Here is a 26,063-nt window from a genome sequence, read left to right as displayed (position 1 = left end):
CGGACACAAGCACAAAATCAACAAAGAGGAATACACTCAAATGCTTACATTATACATTTAAAATAACAAATATAATAATACATAACAGAGAGCTAATTTACAAGGAAAAAAATATCATCTCCCAACACAATAACTATGCATTTGACTGTTTCCCTCCCAGCTAGGACTCCGGCCAGGGCCAGGACAAAACCAATTAATCTCATTCCCAGACAAAGACGGAAAGCCTGCTGGAAAACAGTTATAAGGGGATAGAAGACACAGTCCACTATGGGAGGTACTGAGTTTGAGATTACCTACTAAAACTCTCATTGAGACATAAGCACAGGACCCCCACTTAGACTAAGTGGCATACACTCAAATGTTTACAAACCATTAATATATTCAAAACAAAAATCATAGCAATACATAACAGAGATGATCTATATACTACACATTTGACTGTTTCCCTCTCAAGCAAGGAGTCCATCATCTCTCAAAACTAATACTATAGATTTGACTGTCTCTTTTGTTTTTGTTTTTGTTTTTAAGGGTTTTACGGCGCTTGCAACACATTTAGGTTATATCAGCGCCAGTAAAAAGGAAGAAAATGGGATAGTCAAAAGTTCTAGAATTACAATTAAAGCACCGAAGAAAAAGAAAGACAAAGGGGAACTGAGAACAAATAGGGATGAGATTTAGATTCCAAGAGCATACCACCAATGTACTTAGTTTGAGATCACCTATAAGTCTCATCCAGACACAAGCACAAAATCCAACAAAGAGGAACACACTCAAATGCTTACATTATACATTCAAAATAAAAATAATAATACATAACAGAGAGATGATTTACAAGGAAAAAAATATCATCTCCCAAAACAATAACTATGCATTCGACTGTTTCCATCCCAGCCAGGACTCCGATCAGGGCCAGGAAAAAAACAAGTAATCTCATTCCAAGACAAAGGCAGAAAACATGTTGGAAAACAGATATAAGGGTATAGAAGACACAGTATGTACCTCCCTGCCCGCTATGGGAGGTCAGGATCCCCACCCAGTTTGACTGTCTCCATCTCAACTAAGGACTCTGGTCACGGCCAGGGTATGTTTTTGTTTTTAAGGGTTATACGGCACTTGCAACACATTAAGGTCATATCAGCGCCAGTAAAAAGGAAGAAATTGGGATAGTAAAAAGTTCTAGAATGACAATTAAAGAACCCAAGAAAAGGTAAGAAAAAGGGGAATTGGTTCAAATTCAAATAGGACACAGATGTAGATTCCAAAAGCACACTGTCAAAGTACTTAGTTTGAGATCACCAAAAGTCTCACCAAGACACAAGCACAGGTCCCCAATAAGAGGAATACACTCAATGTTTTACAAATCATATATAATATAAAGAAAACATAATACAGTGCCTAACAGATTTACAAGGAAAAAAATATCATCTCCCAAAACTAACTATACATTTAACTGTCTCCCTCTCAGCCAGGGCATCTGGCCAGGACCAGGACAAGACAAAACCAAGTAATCTCATTCCAAGACAAAGACAGAAAGCAATTTGGAAAACAGATATAGGGGGACAGAAGACGCAGCAAGTACCAGGAACCCCACCCAGATGGCCAGGGTAAAACCAAGTAATTTTATTCAAAGACAAGGACAGAAAGCAACGTGAAAAAGGTAAACAGATGCAGTGGGATGGAGGACACAGCAAAAATGATCTCTTTGCCCATCTTGGGAGGTCAACAGACCCCAAACAGTAATTTATTTATCATTCAATTTATCAATTTAGTCATATTATTACTATGATACTACTATTACTAACTAGTACTCCAAACTACTACTACTACACTATGTTGTTTGTTTCGTTTTAAAGGGTTTTATGGCGCTTGCAACACACTTAGGTCATTTCAGCGCCAATAAAAAGTAGGAAATGGGATAGTCGAAAAAAATTATAGATTCACATTTAATAGCACACAAGAAAAAGTAAGACAAAGGGGAATGGTTCAAATAAAGAAGAGATGTAGATTCCAAGAACATATCATCAATGTACTTATTTGAGATCACCTAAAAGTCTCATCTAGACACCAGCACAGAATCACACAAAGAGGAACACACTCAAATGTTCACAATATATATTCAAAACAACTCATATAATTTAACAATACATAGCAGAGAGATGATTTACAAGGAAAATATATCATCTCCCAAAACCTTTAACTGTACATTTGATTGTTTCCCTCCCAGCCAAAGACTGTAATCTCATTCCAAGACAAAGACAGAAAGCAATTGGAAAACAGATGTAGGGGGATAGAAGACACAGAAATACCTCTCTGCCCACTATGGGAGGTCAGGAACCCCACCCACTACACTATTACTACCACTTATAATAATTATAATATTTATCATCATCATCATTATTATTATTATCCACTATTACTACTTAACTACTATACCACCACCAATCCCACCATTACCATTACAACCATCACCACTACAACTATTACTTCTTACAACTAACAACAATTACTGCCTCTAATTCTACTCCTACTACTATTATTATGACTACTGCTGCTACCACCATCATCACCAAAATAGAATAATAACATGGAAAGTAATTCCACCCACAAAACAATTTAAAAAAATTAAATATATTCAGCTATACAAAACAATCCAGGTCTGAGTCCAAAACTATCTGAACATCTAACATTTTACGATCAAACTCCTGCTCTGTGATTGGGAAATAACACTGGCGTCCATTGTAGACACTCAAAGCTTTTTTGGTTCTCTTCTTATTTTTTGCCTCTGACACAGTTCCAAAGTTGAGGTATCTCTTCACTTTTTTCTTCAGGAAAACGTTCTTTTCATTTGAAACTTCTTTAATGGTTTCTAAAGGTTGGGGAGATTTTTCAACATACTTTTGTTTACCATAAAGAGTCTTTACAGCTTCAAGTTCTGCATGTGTACAGCTTTCTGAATCCCCAGAATGAACTATGTCCAAATCCTTTGCAACAGAACTTTCAATAATAACTGATGACTTTGATTCTTTTCTCAAGTCCCAAGACTTTCTACCACGACGAGTTTTGACACTTCTTTTACAAGGTTTATCACTTGTAAGACATTCATGAATATCCATATTTTCACCGTCTTCATTTTCTTTATCACTATTATTGCCACATTGTAACCCATCTAAGGTTTGTTGATTAGAAGAATTTTGTACTACAAATCTTTCACTTTCCTCAAGAAGCAAAGCCAATCTGTTTGACTTCCGTCTTTGTTTTTTGCAATTGTTTTTTTCATCAGAATCCACCATATTAAGACAATCAATCAATGCTGAAAGGGATGGAGGGTTAAAATTAAGTTCATCTAAAGACAAACCTTCAGTCTTTTCACCACCTTCTAAAACATCATCATTTATATTATTACTTTCCAATGAAGACTTTGAGGATAGAATGTCCATTTCATGTTCATCAACTTTGTTTTGTAAAGTGTTAGAGCACTCATCACTTAAAAACAAAGAAGATGATGGGGTAAAAAGATTTGATGTCCGCCTTTCTGGTCGTTTTGTTTTCACAAAATCAAAATCTACCAACATGAATTTTTCTATATGGAGTTCATCATCGAGTGATTGTGACTCTGCTACTTTTGGAAAAGTTTCTGATCGTCTGGCACAATTTGAAACATTTGGTTTTTCTAAAGTGTAAGTTGAGTCTAAATGATTGGAAATGGTGACAACTTCAGGAGATCCTGGAGACATTGGAGTTGCTTTATCTGAAATACAAGATGAAATATCACTATCTTCATTTGTTTCTGGTGAAATGTCAGGATCTGACGAGATGATTGGGTCATCCAATGATGATATTATATCAGAAATTGACTTGCGAAGAATGCTGTTCTCTGTCATTGGATACTCTGTACTTGAGTTGTTGACTTGTTCAAGACAGGAAGTTGCTTTAGGGGTATCAGGGCGAGTGCTCATTGGTGAGAAAGACATATTGAAAAGAGAGCTTGAGGACACATCAAAGAAAGACCTGATCGCATTGTTCATAGGATCAGTAGGAGTTGATTCAGCAGAATTTGGACAAAAATCAGTAAATTCTGGTGACAACGAGTTATTGAGAGATCTATGACTTATATTCGAGAAATCATTCTGCACATTGTTCAGATAGATGGCTTTAGCCATAGATTCACAGGAATATACATCATCCAATGGAACATCTTTATTTTGATTCCTCTCAACATCATAAGCAAAAATATTGGTGTCACTTTGTTGTAGACTTTCTTCTATAGCAGTATTATTTTCATACAAAATGGAATCTGTATGGGAAGAAACTTCAGAAACAAGGCAATGTTGCTCGAAACTACGATTCTTTTCAAAATTTAAATTATTCAGTGTTTCAATTGGATATTCAGTGGGTTTATGGTTTGACATATCTGGTTCTCTAATCTCATCCACACAAAAGTCATCCTTAGAACTTGTCTCTAAACGAAAATGAGGAGATAAAGTCGACGGACAGGATGTAGATCTCACCGGTGAATTTTGTATTACATGTGATTGCACATTCTTCAACAGCAACACATCATTTTGATTAAATGACCGTTGCACATTTTGATCGGAGGATAGCATTAAACTCCCATGGCATGATGATTTGGAAAGTAAAAGATCTTTAGGAAACCCATCACAAGCCTCATCTCCGTTACATTGCATTAAACCCTGTGGCCTAGAACAATTGCTATCACAATTCTGATTATCATCCAAATCATCACAGCAGTTCAATTCTTCTAATGAAGTAACAAGATTACAAATATTTGTCTCCTGGTTGTCCCCAATCCATGCACTGCCATAACTCACAGCCGGGGGAACAAATCTAGCTGATTTTCTAATATTCCTTATTGAACGTCGACGCTGCTTTTTAACATCTTGATCCATTTCATACAACCTGAAGATACAACAAAAAAGACAAAAAGGCTATAGCAACTAACTGGAGCAAGACTAGCGCACACACTGTCACGTAAATAGTTATTTTCAAGATATCACAATCACAAGGCAATGGCAAACCTGGAAAAGAGATAAAAATGGTGTTCTCAGTGCTGCCAATCCTACTAGCCCATTAAAATGTGAAAAATGAAGAGCCGAATTGAGTAAGAAATTTTTTTTAATGCACACAATTGTGAAAAAACACATAAATACTGCTAAATCTGATGATGGGCAATTAGACCACACTAGCACTATTAAAGTCGATATTTAAATTGAAGAATAAACATACTCTTTTTATAGACTATATAGTTTCCGACTCTGTATCAACTTCTGGATCTAGAAACGAGTTAAAGTATTTAAGTATACTAAAAGAGTGTATGAATGTTAAAAATACTTATATAAAATAGAAATTTAATAATACGTACAATCTTCAGCAAAAAAATTTTTTACAAAGGGTTAGCACCACTGTGTTATTACATTTTAAAAATCATGCACGTATTTAATTTTTTTTTTTTTTCAGAGTGACCAACTGGAAAATAAAAGGCATGGCTATAAACTTTATCCACTTCTCTGAAAAAATGAAAAAGGGTCAAATCTGCCTACTGATCATCTGACCTTACTTTGAGAAAGTCCAATGCCCAGGATTTCCAACTTCAAATTCTATGAGGTATCTAAAAGGTAAGCACATAGCTTATCGGGGTTTGTTATGCGATTCTGAATATCCAGAATAATTCTGAGGGGTGCCAAATTTGGATGACAGGGGGATCAAATCCAGTGGTCCATGAGCTAGCCAGCTTGAACCTGCAAACACTATATATACAAAGTTACAGATCCATGGCAGAGTAAATTAAAAACAAGGCAGCTTACTCCTGTGACAGGGGGTCCCAATAGCAGTTGGTAGAACACTCGCTACACACGCAGAGGGACCAAGATCAATTCTGTTTGAAGTCAAGACTTTATTCTGACTCTCCTTTCCGCATAGCAGTGATTTGGTAGCTCATTCTATTAGATCTGGAGGAAATTACTTTGTGATAGATAAGCATCTGATCCAAAGGGAAGCAAGCAATTGCTATTATCCATTTTACACTACAGAAACCAGGATACACTCTGTCCCCATAGGGCTCATGGCCCTGGAAGATTACTTTTGCAGAGACCACAATTTTCCTAGTAGCCAGTAAGTATTTTCATTTCTCTCGATGGTGGACATCCTTTTCCTTTTTACCAATATTTTCTAAAATATCAAGAGCACTAAGAGTAAGAGAGTCAAATAGAGGAATTTACGTTGGTTGGGGGTGGGGGGTGGAGGGGAAGTCGGAGGCTTTCCGTCTTATAGGTTTCCTTTATGGCAGGTTGGACACAGGCGTTTATTGCTTTCAGTTTAGTTCGCCAGGTAAATCTAGCCAGTCTAGTGATGATGAGTCATAGCTTTACACTAAGAGAGGGAGACAATTTTTTCGCCGTTTTGATCGATTTTTTCTGAATTTCAAACTAATGTAGTATTGCCGTTATTAAGTGTAGCAAAATATTTTTATACTACCAAACAGTTTATTAACAGAGTTTTCATTGATTATTTAATCATAATTATGATGGCGTTAAAAAGCAAGAGGGATAACCCATGAAATTGATACATAAATTTAAGTGAAGTAAAATTTTTAAGAGAATATTTTAGCATGTTCAACACTTAAGATTATAAAACAAAAGTAATGGAAATGATGTTGAATATCTGTATAATGTAGACATATAAATTTTATATCAGTAGATTGAGGCGTTTTTGAGATATCAGTTCACCTGTACGTAAAAGTAATAATTTTGAGTAAGGTAAAATTGAAATCCAATCACAGCATTGTCTTAATAGAAATTTTTTAATAAACCAGAAACATAGTCAAATGTGATTCACTTATATCTATCCCAGAATCAACGAATTATAAGAATTCCAGTAAAAATTGTTATATAAGGACATTCATTTAAAGACAATCAAAACCACTAATAAAGAGTTCTTATAAGTTTCATAACCTTATTTTTGAGATATCCATGCCCATTACTTTTTTTCATGTACTTGTGGTGTCCGGGGTCCCTCAACTGAGAGGGTCAAGAATAGCCCAACGTCAAGCCAGCGTGTCGTAAAAGGCGACTAATGGTGTGTGATTCCCCCATCTTTGAGTCACCTGGTCCTCCAGGTTGGGGGTTGGCAAAGGGTTAACACCCCTTTCCGTTAAACTCAAACAGTTACAGAAACACAGACAGACAAAACAAATCCTTTTTTTAGCTGGGCGACCGAAGAATTTCTGGAATTACAGAATTTATGAAGGACAACAGACAAAGCCGAAAGGACTCTGCTGACCCGATGACGTCTTCGCCAAACAAGCAGCTTCGAATTGCGTCGTGGAACGTTCGCACCATGTATGAAGCAGGAAAAAGCTCTCAAGTTGTGACTGAGATGAGAAGATACAGGCTGCATATACTTGGAGTAAGCGAAACCCACTGGATACAATCCGGACAGAAACACCTCAAGTCTGGGAGAAAATTTTATATTCAGGAGAGGGGACGGGATTCATACACAGGGAGTAGGAATAATTCTAAGCAAGTTTGCCCAGAAGTCACTGAGAGGATGGGAACAATGCGGAGAAAGGATCATCATGGCGTCCTTTACAACACGGAGTCAGAAGATCAGCATGAACATTGTACAGATCTATGCCCCAACAAATGATGCAACAGATGAGGACAAAGATACATTTTATGGTCTGCTACAACAAGTCATTGACAAGTTGCCAAGGAAAGACATCAACATATTGATGGGAGATGCTAATTCAAAAGTGGGACAGGATAACGTAGGCTATGAAGGTATCATGGGACGTCATGGCATGGGAGAAATGAATGATAATGGTGAGAGATTTGCAAATTTCTGTGCATTCAACAGTTTGGTGATTGGAGGATCAGTGTTCCCCCATAAGAGGATCCACAAAGCAACTTGGGTCTCACCAGATGGTGTGACAGAGAATCAGATTGATCATTTTTGTATCTCTCGTAGATTCAGACGTTCATTGGAAGATGTGACAGTACGGAGAGGGGCAGATGTTGGATCAGACCACCACCTGCTATTGGCAAAGCTTAAGCTCCGACTCAGAAACACGGGGCCAGATCACATACAAGAAGAAAATTCGAGGTGAATGCACTTGATGGGGAAAAGAATGAGGAATTCAAACTACGATTGAGTAATAGATTCCAACCCCTTACTGAGCTCGAGGAGGACATAGATGTAGAGTCACATTGGGCAAAGATCAAGGAAGTCTACATAACAACTTGCCACGAGGTATTGGGGGTAAAGAAATCGGAACATAAAGAATGGATAAGTCCAACCACCTTGGACCTTATTGAAAAGAGGAGAACAAGGAAGGAACAAGTGAATGCAAGCCGAACAAGGGCTTCAAGACTGGATGCACAAGAGCAGTATCGAGCCATAGCTAAGGAAGTCAAAAGATCTGTGAAGAAAGACAAGGAAGCATTCATGAACAGACTTGCAGAGAAAGCAGAAGCAGCAGCGACTGGAGGACACATGAGGATCCTTTATCAAACTACCAAGACACTTGCTGGAAAATATGGGAAACCAGAGGTACCAGTCAAAGACAAAGATGGGAAAACTATTTTTGGAAAAGAGGCTCAAGCTGAACGATGGAGGGAACATTTCAACTGCCTTCTGAACAGACCACCAGCCAGAAATTTTGCCTGCAAGGAATGAGATACCAATTAGCTGTGATCCACCATCGATAGCAGAGATTGTGGGTGCCATTAACAAGATGAAAAGGGGGAAAGCTGCTGGACCAGACCAGATTCCACCGGAGGCTCTAAAAGTTGATGCGGAAAGAAATGCTGAGGCCCTGCACCCACTATTTGAGAGAACCTGGAATGACGGGATATTCCCAAAGGATTGGAAGGAAGGACATCTTATCAAGCTTCCAAAGAAAGGGGACCTCAGTAATTGTAATAATTATCGAGGCATCACTCTTCTTTCTATCCCAGGAAAGGTTTTCAACCGTATTATTTTAGAGAGAATTAAGAATGCAACAGATGCTAAACTGCGGGACGAACAGGCAGGTTTTCGGAAAAACCGTTCAACCACCGACCAGATTGCCTCTCTGCGAGTCATAGTGGAACAGTCTATAGAATGGAACTCTCCTCTTATTGTCAACTTTCTGGATTACGAGAAGGCTTTCGACAGTATTGACAGAGCAACATTGTGGAAAATTCTGGCACATTATGGACTCCCTGAAAAGATAGTAAACCTCATTAAGGAAATGTATGAAGGATCAAGTTGCAGGGTTGTACATGAAGATCAGCTTACTGACAGCTTTGAAATTAAGACTGGTGTCAAGCAGGGATGCTTGCTCTCTCCATTCCTGTTCATCCTTGCCATTGATTGGCTAATGAAGGAAACCTCCAAAGGGAGAAGAAATGGGATACAGTGGACCCCCTGGACACAGTTGGATGATCTGGATTTTGCAGATGATCTGGCTCTTTTGTCCCACACCCAGGACCAGATGCAAGCAAAAGCCACAATTATAAACAGCCTCTCGGAATCAATTGGTCTAAGAATTCACCCTGCAAAGTCAAAGGTCTTGAGGATAGGTACGCGTCAAAGGGAGCAGATCAAAGTAAAAGATCAGGAACTCGAAGATATAGACACTTTCTGCTATCTCGGAAGTATAATTGACAAGGATGGAGGCACGGAAGCAGAGGTGAAAGCACGAATAGGAAAAGCACAGGCTGCATTCACATCTTTGAACAGAGTTTGGAGAACTAAAGATATCTCCCTTCAACTAAAGCTAAGACTTTTCAACTCAAACGTGAAGTCTGTCCTACTGTATGGATGTGAAACTTGGAACGCATCACAGGCATGTATAAGGAGGGTACAGATTTTCGTAAACAGGTGCATGCGTAAGCTACTCAGAATAAAATGGATGGATAGAATAAAAAATGAAGAAGTATGGAAAAGAACACAGCAGAAACCAGTGGGAGAGGATATAGGAAGAAGACGATGGAGGTGGATTGGACACACGCTTAGAAAGAATGACTCAACTATAACAAAGAAAGTATTGGACTGGAACCCTCAGGGCAGAAGATCAAGGGGAAGGCCACGAGGAACATGGAGAAGAATTAAAGAAGCTGATATACAGAGAAGTGGTAAGACCTGGAATGAGATAAAAAAGTTGGCTCAGGATAGAGAAGGATGGAAACTGTTTGTCTGTGGCCTATACCCTGACCCAGGGTGAAAAAGGCAATGATGATGACTTGACTTGCACCTCTTTTAATTTGTGTGCCATATAGACTGCATATAGCACATCACTGGTGAAAGATTAGGATCATATTCACCTCATAAAGTATTGTTTCTTGTTCAGAGTTTTCTCATTGAACCAAAGGTATCAATACCTGCATCGCATTTCTTTAAATTATGTATCAGTGAAACACATTTCTTGCAAATTGAAATATTTAAATATGTCAGAATTTCACATTTATATTTATAGTCAACTGTTGATAACGTCTAGAGTCTTTTAATCCTCTCAGCATGGCTCTGTACTCTTTCACAACAAATTCGACATATTTCATTTGTACTGGTGTGATGACCGTCTTCAGTGTGTCTCTCCATAACCTGAACAGAACTTAAATAAGTAAATTTAAGAAATATCTAAAATTTCCGCTTAAATTCAATGAAATCAAATTAAATAAATGTCTCTTATCATCACTATCTAGTTTTATTATTGGGTTTCTAAAATATCATGAAATATTCTCCTCTTTGTTGGTAACAAAAATAATTATTGAGATTCCTTTCCACACCCTCTATTCTTAAATCCCTGAATCTACATAATAAAGTATATATCACATGAAAGATAATTTTATCTACTTTTCTCTGATCCCTCACACTTGATGGTAAAAAGTGTTGGCTTGATATTTTGAATTTTTAAATATTTCTTAAACTTATAATTTAAATATTTATTTCATAAAAAACTCTGATTATTCAAAAGAGCAAAACACAAACTTATCATTTAATGATGTAAATAAAAATAATTGCGTCTTGTAGAGGAAAAATTGGCCTTTTTATCCATATATGTTTGAAAATTATGAAAAAGATGCTGCGTCCACAACGGGCTGAGAAAATTGAGTATTTTGATGAAATTTCTACTACTCTCTGCCTGAGAGATATTCAAAGTGATGAGATTTACCTGCAGACATAATTTATTGCCAATGCACGCGGTCTTGACAGCTGTTATCACTGTTGCTGACGGTGGGTTGTTTACATTACTCGACGGTAGCCAGTGAGGGAAGAAGTAACTAAAGTGAAAGTTTGGGCCCCATTTAAACGGCTGTGTGGACTGTATTACACTTTCACTCAGCGAGATGGTTTGCAGCGAGATATAAATAAATATACATCAATCTGACTATTTCCCTCATAGAAATGTTCCCACCATGAGCAAAACCAAGTCATGTCACTCCAGGACAAGAACAAAAAGGTACCGATTAGGGAAATTGAAGACCCACCCGTATCTCACAGAAATTGACTATAAAATATGAGAAACATACCTTATTTTATGACCTTGACAACCAGTATTTTGAAAGTAAGAGGCTGAAGCCAAATCTATAGTCTGGAAATTACAATGCCATACAAAATTCTGAAAAAAGAAAATGGTAAAAAGAGGATTAAAAATTTTTTTAAATCAATTCTCTATACTTCTCTATTCTACACCTGAAATTAATTGAGATAGATATTACAGTGGAACTCGGATACAACGGGGATAGGGGGACTAATAATAAATCCCAGTGGTAATGGAGTCCCCTTATACTTATACCAATGCACAGCAGGGTTGCCAGATTAATTTCAGGCATTCTGCCAACTGGATTTTAAAAATCTGCCAAACCGTACATTTATAGTACCCCCTTTGAAAACTCATCAGCTTTGTTAAACGAAAAATTCTCAAGGCCGATGTCATAATTTTTTTTTTTTCATTTCCCAAGTTTAAAAAAATCACTAATACATAAAAATTGCCATGGAAAACGTGTAGTAGATCTATACATTCATCCCTAGTCCTCGGAAAATAAAATCTGTCAAACTGCCAAACCGATTTTTCTCTGCCAGACGACTTCAAATTCTGCCAAAAAAAAGGACATTTGGCAGAAAATCTGCCAAATTGGCAACCCTGATGCACAGGCATGGCACCTTCAATTTTAAATTTCAGGGAAATTTTACGGATAAAACTTCAAATTTCAGGAATAATACGTTTTCGCAATAGAAATGACTTAAAAGACAGTCAAACGTCTGATATCAAGAGTATAATATGATAACAATAGCACTAGAGGTAATTACAAGTATATAAGTTCCATTACTAATCTGCTTGCAACAAAAGGGGTATCCTCACTCAATGGTTTAATAATTAAAATATTACTTGGTGGATAACTCCCCAAGATAACACCACCACTTGTGAGAATGACTGACCACAAAAAAGGACATTTTTCTCCAACCATTGTGAGAGAGAACAGCTTACCCAAAATCGCTTCAAATGACATAAACATGGACAATTAACACAACATTAGAGATCTAGTGAATGCTTTGTATTCATATAAAGACATTCCATGCCGTAAATGTATCAGAAGTAGTCGCATTTCACAAATACAGTCTCTATTCAGGAGTGGTGCTTTATGCTCCATCAATTTTGTGTTTCCCCAGAATGGCCCGATCCTATAAGAAGAAGGTAAAAGGGAGGTAGGTGGAACCTAAGTGAATGCCAGGAGATGATTGATGCCTACATCACGGAGATGAAGAAAGAGATGTCAATGAAAGCAAAAGGGGGAGGGGGGATACAATTATATTAATTGTCGGTCCAAATTATGTAATTTGATAGAATTGCAATAAACCCAAAAAGGTTTAGCAGAATTTTTAAAAGCATGAACTTTCCTTCCAATTAAAATAGGCAAACTGCCTTGTGTGAATCCTTTTTCATTTTCAATTTATTTGAACTTCATTTTGTCATTTTACTTTTATGCAATTAAATTGCAATGGGTAAAAATAATCTCATTATGCAGCATGTTTATATTTATAATCTTTTCATTTAAATTGATTCAAATCCTTATTTATTCTATGTTTTAAATCAAACAGTGGAATTATTTGCAATTGTTTCAGTGAGATATTGGGGATAAATCCAAAAGTGATAAAGCAAATTATGTTTCTTATGTCTAGTCAATTTTAATTATGTAGGTGTCTAAAATTTGCGTCATATTATGTAATGAAATAATGCGTTAGTGTTAGTGTTATTTTGAAATCTGTATCTTCCTCTTTATTAATGTAGAAGCATTGTCCTCGATAAGACAGACAATTTGGTATACAATCTGTTAATAATAGGTACTTTGGTAAACGTCTATTTGGCACTCCAGCAGTGAACTGATAAATGGCTTAGTGACTGTGACTCGATTTTTTGGACTTTTGATGGATGGGTCTCAGAAAAAGTTCCATATATTTTTTGTTTGTGGATAGATTTTAATGATTTATGTCTTATTTTCTTCAGGAGGAATTATTCTATCATTTGGTGTTGTTTATTTTTAAGTCAATGCCAATTTAGTATAGCTTTCGATTGTGGATAAAATAGAGTATAATTTAGTTTTGGATAATTAAAAAATTAGAAATTTGTAAATCAAAATTTCAGTGACGGCACATGATTTAACTTTTTAACATTGAACACCTTAACTTTTTAAGAAAATTAAATTCAGGGCAAAGCAGTATACCGCACCCATGAATTCGTTCCAGCAAAATCCTTGCTCAAATCTTAACTGCCATTTTAGGCCAGTTTTGAAATCCAAAAAGTGGTTACTACCGGAAATGCAATAGTTTCAGGTCACAAAGTCCATCAATAGATAACAAAGGCAAATAGAATCAGGTAACTTTGCAGCGACCCCCCAATAAATAATGCCTGGTAAACATTTATCCTTGCACCCCTCACGTTGGAATAGTCCATATTCAAAAGGCAAGATGTGAATGTACATATTGCTTCAATTTGAAGGATACAAATGAGAAATCTTTAAGTTTAAGAATTATAGCACATCAAAATGACATGTAGTAATCAAGATGTTGTGACATCCTTGACTTTTTTACTGTAACAGCAACCCTACACTAACGTTCCCCTAGTTTGTGCATTTGAATGTGAAAGCCCTGGTCATAGAATAAATGTGGTATTCACTTGTGGCCATCCATATCCATTTTATTTTCTTTATCAGAGTATATTATCATCAGAAAAATATTTCTAAAAATGTTAATAACTTATTTCAAAAGTATATACTTTCGGGTAGATTCGCCGCACATCACTATCACCATACAATAATTATAATTATTCCAAAGATGATTTTTTGTGTGCAATTGACGCTGTGCTTAAGCTCTGAAATCTGAGTTAAGAAAAGTAAATAATAAATATGTAAGTGGTTATAATAACCAGAAACCAGTCGACTTGGGTATGGATGAGGAGCAGGCTATGAACTTGTGGTGACTGGCATTGTAATGTGTCCCCAGGAAGGCACTTTACATACATCATCACACTCAAGTCAAATGCCAATAAATATGTGTTAATAGGCAGTATTGGATAATGGAGAGAGATTTGAGGACAATAAGGGTTTAAGAAATGGATTGCTCCTCATATTGTCTTGTAGGGAGAAAAACTAAGTACAAAAGCTTGCGGCGAAGTTACCCGCCAGTGGCGGCAAAGTTACCCAACGTGTAATAATGTACCCGACAACAGTGGCAGTTTTAAAAGGACTTTTGTGAATAAAATACAATAATATAAATCTACATTAACACTTCATGAAAATATCATTAATTGGCTGGGTAAACTTATTGTCAGTGTTTGGGTTGCTAGCAAATTAGCCTCTCACAGCAGGCCAGAAGTGAGACATTGAAAAAAAACGGCGAAATTACCCAATTTTAACCTTTATAAAATAACATAACTTTTCTTCTGTCTGCTTATCTGATTTTCACAATTTTGGTGTCATAATCATAGTAGAATCGTGTTGAAAAGCATTGTAGTATAAGTGTATGTAAGTATGATTCAGGTTTCATTGAGCTCAATCAAATTAGATTGAATTTTTTACCAAAGTGCCTATTTATTAATACGAACTCCATGTTGACTGTTTTCGCCATTTTTTATTAACAATTATTAACAATTAACAACACGGAAAATGCAAGCGGCTGAGGCATGCGATTCAGTCACACAACTTTCACTTTCATTTCATATGGTAATTTTATGAAAAATAAAAATCAGTCTGCAATTTCAGACTTTGAACTGGCGTAACTACATTTCTAATCCAGATAAAAACAAAATTCAAACTGTTTTGTAATAATCTAGCTCTTTCATATGAATATGACAATGAGACATTGGCATTGGACTTATTATTAACGAGTCGTATAATAGTATGATGATAATAATGATGATGAGAGTTGAGTATGGTATGATGATGAACGCTGTGATTATCCCCAGACACCTGTCTGGGGATAATAAAAATTTGTTATCCCCAGACACCTGTCTGGGGATAACGAATTTTCATTATCCTCAGACGCATATTTGAAACTCCGCTCTTTTAAACAATTATCCACATTCCAGAATATGGAATGTTTCCAGATGCACATAGAAATAGGGAAAGTTAACAAAATATCTATAAAAACATAAAATTAACCAACATTAAAATCAGTTGTTACTACATATACACAATATGCGTCGACTTCGAAGTGGGTGTCATGGCCGAATGGTTTAGTCGTCTGCCCTGGAAGTTTGACCATAATCGACGTTGTGGGTTCGAATCCTGGTAACGTCACTTTTTTAAAAAAAAAAAATTCCGTCTTCTTTTTACAGAACGTTGAAAGGGGTAAATGTCCCCCCACCTCTTTTTTTTTATTATTAAATATCTCTCTCTCTCTCTCTCTCTCTCTCTCTCTCTCTCTCCTCTCTCTCTCTCTCTCTCTCTCTCTCTCTCTCTCTCTCTCTCTCTCTCTCTCTCTCTCTCTCTCTCTCTCTCTCTCTCCTCTCTCTCCTCTCTCTCTCTCTCTCTCTCTCTCTCTCTCTCTCTCTCTCTCCCCTCTCCTCTCTCTCTCTCTCTCTCTCTCCTCTCCTCCTCTCTCTCTCTCTCTCTCTCTCTCTCTCTCTCTCTCTCTCTCTCTCTCTCTCTCTCTCTCTCTCTCTCCTCTCTTCCTCTCTCTCTCTCTCTCTCTCTCTCTCTCTCTCTCTCTCTCTCCTCCTTCTCTCTCTCTCTCTCTCTCTCTCTCTCTCTCTCTCTCTCTCTCTCTCTCTCTCTCTCTCTCTCTCTCTCTCTCTCTCTCTCTCTCTCTCTCTCTCTCTCTCTCTCTCTCTCTCTCTCTCTCTCTCTCTCTCTCTCTCTCTCTCTCTCTCTCTCTCTCTCTCTCTCTCCTCTCTTCTCTCTCTCTCTCTCTCTCTCTCTCTCTCCTCTCTCCTCTCTTCTCTCTCTCCCCTCTCTCTCTCTCTTCTCTCTCTCTCTCTCCTCCTCTCTCTCTCTCTCTCTTCTCTCTCTCTCTCTCCCCAGGGGTGAGAATGACTGGTCACAAAAAAAGGAGGAAATTTTTCATCGTGAAGAAAATGACCCATCCATGCGAGCATAACCTATAAATTTGAATTTCACTAAAATTCACTGAAATGCGATCCAAAATTTGTCTCGCAGCAATTTCTAACACGACTCGGTAGAATTTCAAAAGTTGAAAAGTGTAATTACAACATTTGGTGGTTGTAGTAAGGATGATGATGTAGTGGTGGTTATAGTAGTAGTTGTGGTCGTATGGATGAATGTGTGGTGGTGGTTGTAGTAGCTGTGGTAAGAATGATGATGTGGTGGTAGTTGTAGTCGTAGTGGTGGTAGGGATGATGTTGTGTTATTTGTAGCAGTAGTGGTGCTAGGGGTGGTGGGGGGGGACTTCTCTACCAGAATAATTTATGTATTGACCTTATGAATTCTATATTTTAAAATAGAAGAAAAGATAAATAAAATGAAAGGCAAAGGGAAAGAGGAGAGAGAGAGAGAGAGATATTAAAAAGGCAACAGGTGCCGACAACAGAGAAAAATAATCCAGACCCATTTGTCTCTCCCCTTCCTCATCAACTAGCTAATTAAAGAACACGACTGGTCGTCTGTGTCAACTGTGACATCTGGTGCCATTCTGTCTGGCCCGACGTCATAAAAACGGGACCGTCACCAAATTTCACGAGACTGAACACAGGTGTCAAAATATGACATAAGACATAATGGTGATTCTGTGGTTTTGAGGAACATGTTTGACACGGCATATTTCTGAAAATTTCTCAAAATCACTGTTTATTTATCCAAAACAAATTTGAAAAAGGAGGAAATGTGATGGGGATGGGCGGAGGCAAACTACCATTTAGGCGGAAATCCGCCTTTAGGCAGAAGATTCTCAGCCCTGCTCTCTTGTTTTTTTCTAGTTTCTAGCAAATATATTCGTCCCCACTCCGATTTCAAATAGTGTCTAAAAAGAATAAATAATTAAAAAGCAAACAAACAGAAATATTCAGAGAGCGACCAAATGGTCAGATAGAGGAGAAAAAAAAAACAATAATTGTTTTAAAAATAAAAACAATAATTGTTTTAAAAATAAAAACAATAATTGTTTTAAAAATAAAAACAATAATTGTTTTAAAAATAAAAACAATTTAAGAAATTCATGCTCAGATACGGAACATTTACATATAGGTTTAGCAAACAAAAAACTCTAAGGTTTAGGTCAAAATATAAAAAAAAAAGAAAAAGAGAGATTTCCCTCGGAGCAGGGAATAGTGTTAACAATAATAATAATAATAATAATAATAATAATAATAATAATAATAATAATAATAATAATAAGAATAGTAATGGTATGATAATAAGAGTATTAATAATAAAAATAATACTATTATTGATAATAATAATAATAATAATAATAATAATAATAATGCTGAAAACTTATATAGCGCTATAACTCCGAGACACCAGACTCTAAGCGCTTAAATTACAAATTACTTTGGCTGAAACATACTCATTCACACACACAAGCACACACACACACATACACACACACACAACACAACACACAACACAAACCAAACCTATCTTGCTTCTCATACCATCTACTAAAATCGAAACAAATATGTTTTAAGCGAACGTTTAAAAATAGACAAAGATTCTTTTTCACGAATGCTCTGCGGTAAGGCGTTCCAAATAGAGGGTCCGAAATGAGAAAAGGATCTCATTCCAGCATTTTTCCGAATTCGAGGGACAACTAGTTTTGTGGAATCACTGGCCGAACGTAAGGGGTGGGGTTTTGAATATCTTTCAATTAGTTCTGAAAGGTAGGAAGGGGCAGTGCCTTCAAGACAACGATACACTAAAACACAAGCTTTGAATTTAATTCTTTTCCCAACAGGCAGCCAATGCAGGTCATGAAGTAGAGGTCCGGCAGAGTCGCACCTACGCTTCATGAATACTAGTCTGGCAGCGCTGTTTTGGACAATCTGAAGACGTTTCAGATTGTATTGCGAAACGCCAAACAACAGAGCATTACAATAATCCAATTTTGATAGTACGAGGGACACAACCAGGTGCTTGGTCACATCCTCAGATATGAACCGTCAAATGGAAGCAATCTTTTTTAGTTGGAAAAAGAGAGATCTAACCAAATTATTAACCTGATGCTCCATCGACAGTCCAGAGTCTAAGAATGTGCCAAGGTTTTTCACTTTGTCAACAATTTGAATAGAGGCATCCCCCAACTTCAAATCTGTTTCACTTTTCCACTTCCTGTTCCCCACATACAGCACCTCCGTCTTATCATCATTCAGTTTCAGTCTGTTCTCATTCATCCATTTCTTAACACTTTGGATACAATTTTTACTATTGGCTGATACTTCTTGTAAATTTCTCGTATTGGAAACGCAGTACAATTGCGTATCATCAGCGTATTGATGGTAAGACAGACCAAAACTTCTGATGATTTTAGACAGAGGGCCAACGTACAAAACAAAAAGAATGGGTCCAAGTACTGAACCCTGGGGAACCCCACAATCAAGAAAGATTTCCTCCGATCTATATTCATCCACCGTAATAATCTGTTTACGATTAAACAAATATGACCTAAACCAATCAAGCGCTGCACCAGACACGCCATAAGTAATTTCAAGACGTTTGAGAAGAAGATTGTGATCAATAGTATCAAAAGCAGACGATAGGTCAAGCAAATTCAGCAAAGAACATGAACCATTGTCTATAACAGAGAGGAGATCATTAACAACCCTAACAAGTGCGGTTTCCGTCGAATGATGTTGCCTATAAGCAGACTGAAATTTTTCTTCAAGACAATTATTTTTAAGATGAGACAGTAATTGTTTCAAAACAAGCTTTTCTAAGATCTTAGAGAGAAAAGGAAGATTAGAGACAGGGCGATAGTTTTTTAAGTTCTCTTTATCGAGATCAGGTTTTTTCAAAAGGGGTTTGACATGAGCAACTTTGTAAATGTCTGGTACAGCACCTGACTGCAACGAATTATTAACAATACATGTAAATGGTGTTAAAACTACATCAATGCATTTTTTTAATGTGGCAGTATTTAAGGGGTCTAAATCACAACTTTTAGTTGGAGACGACATAATGCAATCACATAAGTCAGCTTCAGTAATCTCTGAAAAATGTGTTAATGAATCACCATGAAACGTGTCAAATGTTGTATGGATCGATTCAGACGAGAGTTCTTTCCTGATGGTATCCGTTTTTTCTTTAAAATATTGACCAAAGCGAGTTGGTAGATCTGCACGATCGATTAAAGATGGGAGAGCTGGTTGCGTCTGTTGTCCCAGCAGTTCCTTGGTCAAGGCAAAGAATTGTCTCGAACGTCCCACGTCTTTGAGGCTTTCTTCATAGAATTTCTTTTTGGCCCTGAAATTGACGGCTTTTGCATCATTTCTAGCCGCGATGTATCGCTTCTTATCGACAGCATCTCTGGACTTGAGCCATTTTCTTTCTGCCCGCCTCCTGGCTAATCCATTCAATTTTATTTCGGTATTATACCAGGGTGCTTGATGTCTCACTTGTACTGCTCTAGTTGTTAAGGGAGCATGCTTGTCCACCGTACCAACAATTGACTCGTGGAGACTATTCGCATCATGTTTATTTTTAACGTTATGGTCAAGGTCTTGTTTAAAAATGTTCATGTTTATATTCTTCAAATTACGAGATGTTATCATCTTTTTTACTTCGTGCTTCATTGGAAATAAAACGCAAAACACAATTAAATGATGGTCAGAGATTAATTTATCAATATTTGAGACAGGTGAAGAGAGAGAATGTTCAATGTCTGTAATGACATGATCTATTGTGTGGCCATGGTTGTTTGTAGGACCGCTTACAAGTTGAATATAGTTGTGTCAATAAGTTCCCGAAATACTTTCGATTCATTTTTGTTTCCGAAATAATCAATGTTAAAATCACCCATAAAAATATTATGCTTTTTGTTAATGGATTGCATAGACATAAATTCTCCGAACTCAGATAAAAAATCAATTGTTGATATTTTGTTTTGTTGGCTTGGTGGTGGGCGGTAGACACAGTGAAACGACTTTTTAAAATTATTTTCATGAATGGCAAATCCAGCGTATTCAAAACTTCTAAAATTATCATGGTGAAATGATATCTTGTCAAAGAGTGACAAGTTGTAAATAATTGCAATTCCACCTCCTTTCCTCCCAATGCGTGGAAATGATTTAATACAAAAGCCTTCGGGTGTAATTGCTTTCATAATTGGATCATCATATGAATGATTAAGCCATGTTTCCAAGATGACAAAAATAGTAATTTTATGATCTTCAATAATGTCGATTATGTCTTGAGTTTTATTACGACACGATCTAACATTTAGTAATCCAATTTTTAAACTGGTATGATCACTACGTGCAGGTTGTTGTTGTTGTTGTTGTTGTTGTTGTTGTTGTTGCTCAAGACGGTGCTGTTGCTGCGAGTTGTTGTCATGGTGGTCGTTAATTTCATACTGACTGTCACGGACAGTGTTGACATTTGACAAGGAACGGTGAGGATTACTCATTGAAGTGATTAGATTGGATGGGGGACGAGTGTTGATAAATTGAAGCGAGGATCGAGGTCGTAGGGGGAGCGGCGTGGGGTTGGCCGATGACCAATGACGGTGGTTATAGGGCGTTGTTTTCGTCTACCCCCTCTGAGTCTGTTCATAAAATTAGTATTATAAATAGATCGATGTACACGGTAGTTGTTAAAAGTTGTAAAATATAGCACAGTGAATAAAGTTTCCAATATGGCTGTAAACAAATAGCAGTTTATAACTATGTTCGACTTTGGAAAATCCATACTTAAATTTTAAAATTTTAGAAAAATCCTCTGTTAGAAATCGTTAAAATGTATATCAATAAAACCACAAGACTATCACAAATTAGATGGTATTAAAATCCAGGCGAAATGTCAGATAAAAATCACTCAAAACACATAAATGAAAGAGCCAACAAAAACAAGACTCGCCGGTCAGGCGTGTTACAATACATTGATAATAATATAATAATGATTATGATGGTAATAACAATAATAATAACAAATATTACAATTATTATTATTATTATTATTATTATTATTATTATTATTATTATTATTATTATTATTATTATTATTATTATTATTATTATTATTATTATTATTATTATTATTATTATCATTGACCAAAACAAAAAAAAAAACAATAATAGATCTAGAGCAAATTAAATAATGAAATAATATTATCGGAGAAATAAAAAATTCAACTGATTAAAAAAAAACTCTTGCTCGGAACTCGGAACAAAAGTGAAAACAATGAAAATCAATTGGGAAGAAAGAAAGAAAAGTAAAAAAAAAAAAAATGAGTGGGGGGGGGGTCGCGACTGGGTCGAATCTGTGCAGCTAAAAGGAGTAAAATGAAAGGTGGCCTTACCCACTGAGCTGCCTATCCACACCGCTATCGGAATATTTTAAATTCATATATGAGCTAAACATATTTCCACCATTTTTGCTTCCTTGTTTTGGTAGTAATTTTCATCTCTGATTCGAATAAAAATATGTTGTTGGATCTAGTTTTGTGGACGTGTGATACTAAATTGTATTGTCTTGTGCGAAGCAGACAGGAAAATAACAGGTGTGGGTTTTGGGCTTTGGGCGAACAACACCATGGCCTAGGAATTCGTCCGCGACATAAAAATTATTCCCGGTCGTCCCCAAAATTGTGGCCAGAATGAGCAAATTATAGAAACAAGAGATGATCAATAAAGTTAACAGGTAGGTTGGTAATGAAAATTTAAATGGTTGGTGGACTATGAACAGATTTGATGATTAACAACTTTCTTCCTGGTTGAAAATAAAAAGTCGAATTGCCAGTTTGACGTTTTCAGATCAAAGTAACAAAAGAAATTTCATTGATCCATTTGCTTTAAAATATTTTTTTTTTAAAGAGCTGGATTTGACATTTGATCACTATTTACTTTCATCTTGTGTTAAATATCACTTGATATATTAACTGTTTTGGGACACAACCACTAGACAGCTAGTATTTTTTCCAGAATATTTGGTATTTTTCACGCTTGGAGAGGTGGGCCTTTGGCCGACCAACCTCCGCTGCACGTCCAACTCGCCTTGAGCATGCATTCACGTAAAATATAAAGATTTTTTTTTAAAACCTACCTCTGTTTCAAAAACTAGCATCTTTCACCTTTCTAAGAAACATTTTGATTTTTCAGAACTTTAGTTCGTTAAAAAATACCGGCCAATCTGACCCGTTGAGTCGAATGAAAACGAAATTTTGTTGTTTACACGGTTCAAAGAAAATGCCGTAAATAAGCTTTCATGGACTTCCTGTGTTGTTTTTACAGTGTCACGTGACCGTTTTGAGAAATTTGTCGTCTGCTACAAATAATTAGACCGGTAGAGGGTAGATATTTTCGTTGGAGCAGAGAAAAAGTGAGTATTATTTCTTGGACTTGTAGAGAGGCCTAGGGTCCACCAGCAGTCAAGTTTATTGAATAAAAGAAAAAAAGGCCTTTTTACTGCACTAATGCACCAAATTGCATACCTATCTATGGACACTTTGTTCCGTATCTTTTTCCCAATAAACTTTTTTAAAAACCTGGGGCCAGGGTTGCTAGTTTGGCCTCCTGGTGGCCAAATTTGAGAAATTTGGCCGCCTCCTGTAACCAACTTTTTGGCTTCCTCTGACTTTCCCCGTTATATCGTTTTACTCTGGTACCGGTAAAACTTATTTTATTTGGCAATCTAAATATCTAAATGCAACACGTGCTAACGCCACAGATTGCATTTGCTAATGCTTCTATATATACGAATTTTCCTTATCCTATCTAAATTGTTTAACAAATCTAAAGAGTTTTCGCGAGGCTAAGGTGGGTTTGGTGGTATTTGGGCTCCTGCCGAGGAATCTGGCCTCTTGCTATAGCTAGTTTGGTCTCTTACTCAAAAATGATCTGGCAACCCTGCCTGGCTAGGCGGAACCTTGATAACAGAAACGGGACCCACACGATTTCGCGAGGAATGAATCATGAAAACAATTAGGATATAATTTCAACACAACTTTTGAAATTCATCAAGGATTGTCCAGTACCGAATGTTTTTTGATAGAAAACAAATGCATCTTCAAATCTAAACTGCTTTTGACGGTAAGCGGTAAGTTTTTATTTATTTTTCTGTCCAAACGAATGATTTGTCCTGGTTATAGAAGCTAAGTATTGGTAACACTGAACACCGGCTCAGCTCTCTAGTTTGGCATTTTGCATAAAATCTTTCTGCCCACTTGCTACATGCGTCTGGGGATAGTATCCTCAGACAGGTGTCTGGGGATAACAAAAATTGGTTATCCCCAGACATCTGTCTGGGGTTAACGAATTTTTATTATCCCCAGACAGGCGTCTGGGAGTTTAAGACAGGGAGTTTAATAGAAATTCTAAATGTACCTCACACACTTAAAACCAATGTCATATGAAAGAGCTGGCAACACAGATTACAAAACAGTTTGAATTTTGTTTGTATCTTGATTAGAAATGTAGTTACGGCAGTTCGAAGTCTGAAATTTCCAACCGATTTTTACCCCAAAATTACCATTGCAAAGTTGTGACAGAAATCGCGTGATGTTAATAAAAAATGGTTAAAACAGTCAATATGGGGTTCTTATAATATATTGTATACCAAAAAATTCGTCTTATCGAGGACAATGCATTTACATTAATAAAGAGGAAGATAAACATTTCAAATTAACACATTATTACATAATATGACGCAAATGTTACATAATCAAAAACTCGGCTAGATGTAAGAAACAATTTGCTCTATCACTTTTGGATTTATCCCCAATATCTCATTGAAACAATTGCAAATAATTCCCCTCTTCTAATTAATACATAGAGAATATAAAAGGGTTTGAGAGTATTTAAATGAAAAGATATAAACATGTTGTGTAATGTCATAATGAGTTTATTTTTACCTATGGCAATTTAATTGCATATAAATAAAATGGTAGATTGAAAAAGTTCAAATAAATTGAAACAGATTCCCTATTATACCTAATTAGAAGGAAAGTTCTGGCTTTTAATACTTTAAAAAATTCTGCTGAACCACTTTGGGTTTATTGCTATTACATCATTTGAACTGACAATTAATATAATTTTATCCCCCCACCCCCTCCCCCCTTCTCTCTCAATATATGGGGGTGTCAAAACTAATAGAACTTCTTACCATAATAATTATTAAGGCTAAGGCCTTTAGAATATGGATACAAATGATAAACATATCTAAACATATGGGAAAGAAACTTGATGACTTGATGGCAAAGTAAAATAAAATTAAATTAAAGCAATTGGTATTTTTAAAATATCGATATTATTAATATCGGATTTCACAAAGAGAAGAAATATACGAACTTTTAAAACAAAAACTATAAAAAGCCTATAAACAAAGTTGGAAAGTATGTATTCAAAATAAAAACATAGCAAATAATAGTACTGAAAATATTATGGACTAAATTTAACATAATACATAACTAAGTTTAAAATATCGATATGAATATCGATATCGTCCGGCAGCCATGATGAGAAGATAATGTAAACAAGGCATTTCGGCGCAGAGTTAAAAGGTGTCTGCGCATCGATATAGAGCCCTGAAATTTGGCATGAATAAAGTTTAGATGTTATTCTAAAAACAAGCGTTTAAATTTTAAAAACACACGCGGTAAATAAAAAAATAAATGCATTTGAAAATTGCCAAATTTTAACTTCATATAACTTCTGGAATTATCAATGGATTTTTCCTTAATTGGCACCATTTAAAAGGAAATTGAAAGACGAAAATAATGATATCAAAATATCTGCGATATTCCTCTTTATAACGAAGTTATGCATCTTTAATTGAACCCCCCAAAACGCGAACGGCAATTTTCGGTCACAACTTTCCTATGGGCGAGTTGGGTCAAAATTTGACTGCCACTGCTGCTGCTCACTAAACTGCCTAATGACAGCCGATGATGAATGACTAATGACTAGGGGCCTATGACTATGAGTTTCAATTAGAATTTTCGTTAATAAACTCCTTACACATTACACTACATCATGCTTATAAGACTGGATGCCTCGCGACGAAAGAATCGACTTTGTTTAATTATTGAAAACATTGAATTTTCACTCCGACTCCCAGTGAGTCAGTGTGAGCTGAAAGTTGGTTTTGTTCACTCTTCACTAAACCACCAACACTCCCAACTCCGAAATGGAAAAGGATTCGTCGTCGAGTTATGGACAGGCGCTCCCGATTCCTTTCTCAATCTCTGACAATACATTATATTTTTTTAAAAGTAAGATTAAAAATTAATATTACTTTTGTAGATTTTAAGCTTAACCTACCTTTAGAAATTTTAGACTTTACTTTAGTTTTGTTATTGCGTTGTTTTTCTTTCATCCTGTCGAAAGGCAGGCTCATCGGTTGCACCGGAAGAGATAATAAGGAGCAGGGTTGCCAGATTATTTTTCAACAAAATGCCAGGGG

At 36.3% G+C, this 26,063-nt stretch overlaps 1 protein-coding gene across 2 annotated transcripts; it reads right to left on the bottom strand.

Moving 5' to 3' along the window:
- Nucleotides 1-1,701: 1,701 nt before the first annotated feature.
- Nucleotides 1,702-26,019, bottom strand: LOC144967825 (uncharacterized). Of its 2 annotated transcripts, XM_078905499.1 has the most exons (3): nucleotides 25,922-26,019; nucleotides 11,529-11,617; nucleotides 1,702-4,917 (listed from the first exon to the last, which is right to left on the bottom strand). In XM_078905499.1, exon 3 carries the CDS (start codon nucleotides 4,905-4,907, stop codon nucleotides 2,637-2,639), a length of 2,271 nt encoding a protein of 756 aa, XP_078761625.1. In that variant the 5' UTR covers nucleotides 4,908-4,917; nucleotides 11,529-11,617; nucleotides 25,922-26,019; the 3' UTR covers nucleotides 1,702-2,636. The 2 variants fall into 2 exon arrangements, with proteins under 2 accessions (XP_078761625.1, XP_078761626.1); XM_078905500.1 differs by lacking the exons at nucleotides 11,529-11,617; nucleotides 25,922-26,019 and adding an exon at nucleotides 5,571-5,693 and having other exon boundaries at nucleotides 2,514-4,917.
- Between the last annotated feature and the right edge of the window lie 44 nt (nucleotides 26,020-26,063).

This window comes from Berghia stephanieae, chromosome 3 (genome assembly GCF_034508935.2).
Source record: "Berghia stephanieae isolate SIO BIC M18660-M18661 chromosome 3, UCSD_Bste_1.3, whole genome shotgun sequence".
NCBI lineage: Eukaryota > Metazoa > Mollusca > Gastropoda > Nudibranchia > Aeolidiidae > Berghia > Berghia stephanieae.
This window is presented reverse-complemented; position numbering and strand designations above follow the sequence as displayed.